The sequence below is a fragment of the Orycteropus afer genome, unplaced genomic scaffold (assembly GCF_000298275.1).
Source record: "Orycteropus afer afer isolate SDZICR_OR568_19922 unplaced genomic scaffold, OryAfe1.0 scaffold00042, whole genome shotgun sequence".
Taxonomy (NCBI): Eukaryota; Metazoa; Chordata; class Mammalia; order Tubulidentata; family Orycteropodidae; genus Orycteropus; species Orycteropus afer.
The window spans coordinates 8304803-8312876 of record NW_006921629.1 but is presented as its reverse complement, the minus strand read 5'-3'; the positions used below and the strand labels follow the sequence as shown (position 1 = coordinate 8312876).

The following is an 8074-nucleotide window of genomic DNA, read 5'->3' as shown; positions in this document are numbered from 1 at the left end:
ATATCTGAAAAAATATGTCCCACTGGAGCCAGAGAGTCAAAAGCAATCATCAGGTCTTGGTTCTCCTCCTTATGTCTCATTTTTGCTTTCTTTCAAGTGGGCTTCATTCTTTTAGGCAGTTAGGCACTCTCCCATGCAATTCCCAACTGCCTTCATTTTTATAAGTTAGCCATGCCAGTGGAAAACATCTCTTTCTCTAAATTCTGACAACAGTTCCAGAATTGGTTTAGCTTGAATTATATACCCCTGCTGGAGCCTGTTCAGCCCCATTTGAACCACTGAACAAAGAGTAGTGAAAAGGTGCTTTCCCAAAGGAAAATTACACATATATGAGGTAATTCAGGAGTTGCATGGGAGAGTACCTAACTGCCTAGCAGATTACATATGTGGAAGGAGATGGATGAAAATTCAATTTACAGTTTCTCTCTGAGCTATGTCAAAACAAGTAGGTTAATAAAAGTAATTTACAGATTTTCCTATCTAAAGTATCCAACGTGTTCTCTGAGTCTCTGAACTACTGGGAGAGGGAGATTGACAATTTCCTATCAGGTCTCTGACCCCAGTATTTCCTTAGACTATCTTGCACACCATTTAAGCCAAGTATGCTGTGGGCTAAGAAGTTATTTAGATAAGATGTACAATGTACATTTTGCACTTTCACACAAATTTCAGAGTATAACCATATTCTCTATTTTTCAAATCCACACATTTTGATTTGAAATTTTTATTTATAAAATAAAACAGCTCCTAAAACAAAACAACATTAATAGTGACAGAGTCAATTTTCTTCATTAAGTATCTATAGAGACTTGGCACACTATACAGTTGCTTGGATACAACCAAGGATGTGGTGTATTGGTAAGTAAATATTACATCAATTCAAATATTCAAGGTGAAAGGACTTTTGATTTAAATCTAAATCAAAAGTGAATTTTAATATTTAAAAATACCCTTCCACACTCCTTTTTGCCTTCACACAGCAAGTTCCACAAGCACTGATTTTCTGTGTTTTCACAGATCTATCAGAGCAGCTATCAATCATCTTCCTTCTCAATATAGGTCTTTGCATTAACCCGTGCCATTTGCCTGGCCAAATACCTGTCCCTAGCTGACATTACAGTTTCTTCATTGCTCCGCTTTGCAAACTTGCTCACAGCCTCAGGTGGTCTCTCTTGTTCTTTGCCCATCTCTTGCCTTTCCTCTGTGATTCTGTGTTTTGCTCCCAATGTTTCAGAACTACTAGAGGGTTTCTCTTGGATCCTTTCTTTGTCCTTTTCCATATTTTTCATTTTGTTGGATTTTTCCTGGTCCAGCTTTGCTCTAAAACTTGGGCTACTTTCTTTTCTTTCTTGATTTCTTTCTGAAGACTGAACACTTACTTGTTTTTCCCTAGCTCTGTATTTATCACTGTTCTCATATCTTTCCTTCCTTCCTTTCATATGTTCTTCCTTTGCTTTGCTTTTGTCCTCTTTTTCTCGTCCTTTCTCACCATGTTGGTCATGATCATTTGGTTGTCTATTTCTTTCTTGTTCTCTTGAGATATGTTTCTCCTTATCTGTCCCCCTTTTCCATTCTCTGCCATTTCTTGCTCTTTCTCTATGGTCTCTTCCCCTTAGTTTATCTTCTTGCTCATGTCTCTTCCAGTGGGAATCTCTATGACTGGCCTCTCTTTGTCTATGGGAATCCTTTTTTTCTTTTCGATAATCATGATCGGTGTAATAGTCCCCCTGGTCCCTGGATTGTCTTTCTTGATGCTGATCTTCCCCCTTTTCATGTCCTCTTGCCTTGAAACTTTTTGTGTGGTGTTTGGCACTGTGTCCCCTTTCTTCACTAGATGACCGTGAGCTGGTATGCCTCCTGTGACACCTGAGGTCATTCTCAGAGGACTCTGTGCCTTTTTCTTTTCTGTGGTTCACTTTATTATGTTCTTCAATTTCATCATCCTCACTGCTCTTAGCACTGAAGTCACTATCTGCATCTGGGTTTTCCTCTGCCTTTATACCAATCTGGAGAATGCATTTCTCATGTGGTATTCTGTTCGATGAATTTACTTCATCAGAGTAACCTCTTGATCTCTCTTCCTTTATCCCAGACCTTTAAAAAATAACAAACAAAAAATGACAAATTATCAACTAGTAAACAAATAAAACATTTGATCAATTTTTCTAAATACTTAAATCAATATGGTATAATTATATATATATATATATATATATATCTGATTACCCAAATGTGAAAAGATTCTTATGTTTAATTATTGCATAAACATCTGCAAACCAGTGTTTTCTATCCATTCAAAATATAATCAATATTTGTGAAACTAAAATAGAGAAAACGAACCTTTCTCTACTAGATCACTAAACGTCAGGTAGGCATTTGTATAAGTTCTTCATTTTTGCTACATTTGGATGAAGAGTAATTAGGAAAAGAGATATGTTCTGGATATAAATTCTATTTTCACACCATGAAGTTCAAGTAGTAGCTATTTTTCTTTTCCTTTCTTTTAAAATTATCATTAATAGCCCTGGAAACACATGAAGATCTTTTTTTCCCCCAGAGCAAAATGGTGACAAAATCTGATCCCACTAAATAATCTCCCTCACAATTAAAACGACACCAGCCTCCTTTGGTACTTCTCACAAGAAAATGGAAATACGTGATTTAAGCACATTTAGCTATTAAAATCAACAACATTTGAATAGTTTACATCTATATTTTTCCATCTGGTAAGTATGGTTAATTTATTTGTACCACCCACAAGTTCCACCTTACTAATCACAACCAGTACCACAACAAGTCTCTAGGAATTGCTGGCAGACTATTTTAGCTAAACTATCACTAATAGTTGCTGTTGTTAAGTGCCACATCTCCAACTCATAGTGACCCTACACACAAAAGAATGAAACACTGCCTGGTCCTGTGTGAGCCTCACGAACTTGAGCCAATCATTGCAGCCACTGTGTCTACCCATTTTGTTGAGGACCTCTCCCTTCTTCGTTGACCCTCTATTTTACCCAGCATGACATCCTTCTCCAGGGAATGGTTCCTTCTGACATGACCAAAGTAGGTGAGATGAAGTCTGGCCATTTTGTGCTTCCAAGGAGCATTCCGGCTGCACTTCTTCCAGGACAGATCTGTCAGTCCTTTTAGCAGACCATGGTACTCTTCTCATTCTTCTTCAACATGACTCAAAAGCATCAACTCTTCTTTGGTCTTTCTTATTTATTGTCTAGCTCTCACATGCATAAGAGGCGACTGAAAATACCATGGCTTGGGTTAGGTGCACCTTAGTCTTCAAGGAGACACCTTTTCTTTTCATCACTTGAAAGAGGTCTTTTGCAGCAGATCTGCCCAATGCAATACATTGTCTGATGTTTTGACTGCTGCTTCCATTGGTGCTGATTGTAGAACCAAGTAATATGGAATCTTTTATAGCTTCAGTCTTCTCTCCATTTATTGTGAAGCTGTTTATTGGACCGGTTTTGAGTATTTCTGTTTTCTTTATATTGAGGTGTAATCCATACTGCAGACTATAGTCTTTAAGTGCTTCAAGTCATCCTCATTTTCAGCAAGCAAAGTTATGTCATCTGCGTATCGCAGGTTGTTAACAAGCCTTCCTCTAATCCTGATGCCATGTTCTTCTTCATATAATCCAGCGTCTCGGCTTATCTGCTCAGCGTACAAGTTGAGTAAGTATGGTGAAAGGATACAACCTTGATGCACTCTCTTCTTGATTCTGAACCATGCCATATCCCCATGTTCTGTTTGAATGACAGCCTCCGGATCTATGTACAGGCTCCTTGTGAGTATAATCAGTATTCTGGAATCCCCACTCTTCTCAATGTTATCCATCATTTGTTATGATCCACACAATCAAATGCTTTTCCATAGTCAATGAAACATAAACAAACATTTTTCTGGTATTCTTTGCTTTGAGCCAAGATCCATCTGACATCAACAATGATATCCCTCGTTCCACGTCCTCTTTTGAATCCAGCTTGCATTTCTGGAAGCTCTGTCAATATACCACTACAACTGGTTTTGAATTATCTTCAGTAAGATTTTACTTGCATGTGATATCAATGATATTGTTCAATAATTTCCACATTCTGTGGTATCACCTTTCTTTGGAATAGGTACAAATATGGATCTCTTCCAGTCAGTTGGCCAGGTAGCTGTCCTCCAAATCTTTTGGTGTAACTGAGTGAGCACCTCCAATGCAGCATCAATTTGTTGAAACATCTCAATGGGTATTCTGTCAATTCCTGGAGCCTTGTTCTTCACCAATTCCTTCAATGCAGCTTCGACTTCGTCCTTCAATACCATTGGTTCTTGATCATATGCCACCTCCTGAAATGGATGAAAACTGACCAATTCTTTATGGTACAGTGACTCTGTGTATTCCTTCCATCTTCTTTTGATGCTTCCTGCATCATTCAATATTTTGCCCATAGAATCTTTTAATATTGCAACTCGAGGCTTCAATGTTTTCCTCAGTTCCTTTAGCTTGAGAAATGCCAAGTGTATTCTTCCCTTTCGGTGTGTTCTAACTCCAGGTCTTTGAACATTTCTGTATAGTAATTGGCTTTGTCTGCTCAAGCTGCTCTTTGAAATCTTCTGTTCAGCTAATTTATCTTATCATCTTTTCCATTTGCCTTAGCTACTCTCTGCTCAAGGGCAAGTTTCAGAGTCTCTTCTGACATTCATTTTTGTCTTCTCTTTCTTTCTTGTCTTTTTAATGACCTCTTGCTTTCTTCATGGATGATGCTCTTGATGTCATCCCATAATTCCTCTGGTTTTCGGTCACTGGTGTTCAATGCATCAAATCAATTCTTTAAATGGTCTCTAAATTCAGGAGGGATATTGTCAAGGTCATATTTTGGCTCTCATGGGCTTGTTTTTTTTAATGGTCTTCAACTTCAACTTGAATGTGCATATGAGCAGTTGCAATCTCATTCCTGTATATTCCATCTGGTGAAGTCCACATGTATAGTCGTTGCTTATGTTGTTGAACAAAGGTATTTGTAATGAATAAGTCGTTGGTCTTGCAAAATTCTATCATGCAATCTCCAATGTTATTTCTATCACCAAGGCTCTATTTTCCAACTACCAATAACTCTTCTTTGTTTCCAACATTTCATTCCAGTCTTCAGTGATAATCCACACACCTTGATTGCATGTTCAGTCAGTTTCAGACTGCAGAAGTTGGTAAAAGTCTTCAATTTCCTCATCTTTGGCTTTGGTGGTTGGTGTGTAAATTTGAGTAATAGTAGTATTAACTGGTCTTCCTTGTAGACATATGGACATTATCCTATCACTGACAGTATTGTACTTCAGGATAGATCTTGAAATAGTCTTTGTGATGATGAATGCCACATTTGACTTCAATTTGTCATTCCCAGCATAGTAGAGCATATGGTTAGCTGATTCAAAATGGCCCAAACCAGTCCGTTTCAGCTCACTAATCCCAGGATATCAATCTTTATGTGTTCCATTTCATTTTTGACAACTTCCAATTTTCCTAGATTCATACTTTGTACATTCTACATTCCAATTATTAATGGATATTTGTATCTGTTTCTACTCATTTTGAGTCATACCACAATAGCCAATGGAGGTCCTGAAAGCTTTACTCTACCTGTATCACCAAGATCATCTCTACTCTAAGGAGTCAGTTCTTCCCCACTCAAATTTTAAGTGCCTTCCAACCTGATGGGCTCATCTTCTGGCACTATATTGGACAACATAATGTTTCAGAGCTATTCATAAAGTTTTCCAGTAACGTATCAGACAGTGTTTCACTGCTATTCATAGTTTTCACTGGCCAATTCTTTGAGAAGTGGATGGCCTCTTCCTTCTTCTGAGTCTGTCTTAGCCTGTAAGCTCTGCTGAAACCTGTCCACCATCACTAATAGGTAGGAAATCTATTATTATATTCTGATAAGTACAATTACGTATATGGCAGTATAGTGTATCATGGCTGGCCTCATAACTATTCCAGATGAAATTCTTTAGTGAAAAAGTCATAATGTATTACAACATCAATTCACAATCTGAATCTTCAAATACACTTTCTTATAATGTCCTCTCTTTACCCTTAATTCCATTCCTCTACTTCCTCCCTCTTTCCAGCAACACAGACTCAGATTCTCTAATCAGAATGTTTCCATTAAAAAAAAAAAAAAGTTGGCTTAGATACAGGTTTAAGACAAATTCTTTCACATTCAACTAAATACTTAAGGCATAACCAACTCACTAGTCCTCTAATACCTTGTAATTTTATTTAAAAATCTACCAATCCTTTCCTTTCTAAATCAGCACTATCTAATAGAAGTGTTTACAGAAATGACAATGTCTATATCTGTGCTGTTCAATAAGGAGCTGTGGTGGTGCAGTGGTTAAAGCATTCAGCTTCTAACCAAAAGGTTGGTGGTTTGAACCAAACCCACCAGCTGTTCCAGGGGCGAAAAATGAAGCAGTCTGCTTCTGTAAAGATTTACAGCCTTGGAACCCATACGGATCAGTTCTAATCTGTTCTGTATGGTCACTATAGTTCAGAATGTATTCAATGGTAGGGGGTTTGGGTTTCTGGGTGCTGTTCATGGCTAAGGCATTTGACTGCTAACCAGAGGGCTGGCAGTTCAAACCCACCAGCCACTCCTTGTTAGAAAGTTTGAGCAATCTACTTTTGCATTGATACCATCTCAGAAACCCAAGGAGGGGTCGCTATGAGTTGGATCCGACTCGACAGCAGTGAGTGAGCCAAATGTAGCCCCTGAGTACCTGAAATGTGGCCAGTGGACAAAATTTTAGATTTTACTTAATTTTAATTAATTTAAACAGATATATGTGACTAATGGCTTCCATATTGGATTAACACAGCTCTATGCTCTGATATAAGTATTATACATTTCATGGAGGTTGGATTTTATTTATGAAAATAAGCCACTTTCCTCCTACCAACACTGAAAAAAAAAAAAAAACAGTTCCACAATTAATAGTAGGAGAATTCTTCATACCAGTTTCAGTGAAGGACAAAATTAGAAAGAAAATCAACAAAGATATAGTAGATCTAAACAACACAATCAACCAACCTGACTTTATAGACATACACAGAATATTCTACCCAACAACAGCACAATATACACTCTTTTGCAGCACACATGGAATATTCTCCAAAATACATTAGGCTATAAAACAAGCCTTAATAAACTTAAAAACACTGAAATACTGCAACACATATTCTCAGATCACATTATAAAATTAGAAATCAACAACAGGAAGAGCAAGGAAAAACAAAATCAAATACGTGGAAACTGATTAAACATTACTGGGTAATAGAAGAAATAAGAAAATGAAAATAAAAAAAAAATCCTTGAGGATGGACACTGGGAAGAGGTAACTGTGGGGAGGAGGTGGGAGAGGAGCTGTTGCATTGTGGTAAACTGTGGTCGATGTCATGAGACAAAGTGTATGTGAACTGCTGTATGGAAAGTCAATTTGCTCTGTAAATCTTCACCCAAATCACAAAAAAAAAAAAAAAAAAAAAAAATCCTCGAATCAAAAGAGAATGAAAACACAATATACCAAAATCTTTGGGACACAGCAAAGGCAGTGCTCAGAAGACAATTTATAGCAATAAATTCACAATCGAAAAAGAAGAACCAAAATCAACATGTTAACCCAATATCTCCAACAATTAGAAAAAGGACAGCAAAAAAAGCCATAAGAAAGGAATAAAGATTTGATCAGAAATAAATCAAACAGAAAACTGAAAAACAATAGAGAGAATCAATAAGACTAGAAGCTGGTTCTTTGAAAGGTTTAATAAAATGATAAACTACAGGCAAATATAACAAAAGAAAAGAAGATGCAAATAACATGAACAGGTAATGAATGTCATAATAGAACCAAATGAAATAAAAAAGATAGTATCAGAATACTATGAAGAACTGTACCCCAACAAACTTGAAAACCTTTTAAGAAAAGGATCAATTTCTAGAAACATATTACCTACCTACCCAAATTAACACAAAAGAAGAAATTAAACAGGTCATTAAAAAAAAAAAAAAAA

General features: G+C 36.9%; 1 protein-coding gene across 1 annotated transcript in view; it reads right to left on the bottom strand.

Annotated features, from left to right (window-relative positions):
• Nucleotides 1-1034: 1034 nt before the first annotated feature.
• The window catches only part of NSRP1 (nuclear speckle splicing regulatory protein 1), a 59149-nt gene continuing 52109 nt past the window's right edge, over nt 1035-8074 (bottom strand). Inside the window, exon 7 of the mRNA XM_007937413.2 lies at nt 1035-2094. Within this exon, the coding sequence (XP_007935604.1) occupies nt 1035-2094 (1060 nt within the window). The remainder of the gene's footprint in view (nt 2095-8074) is intronic.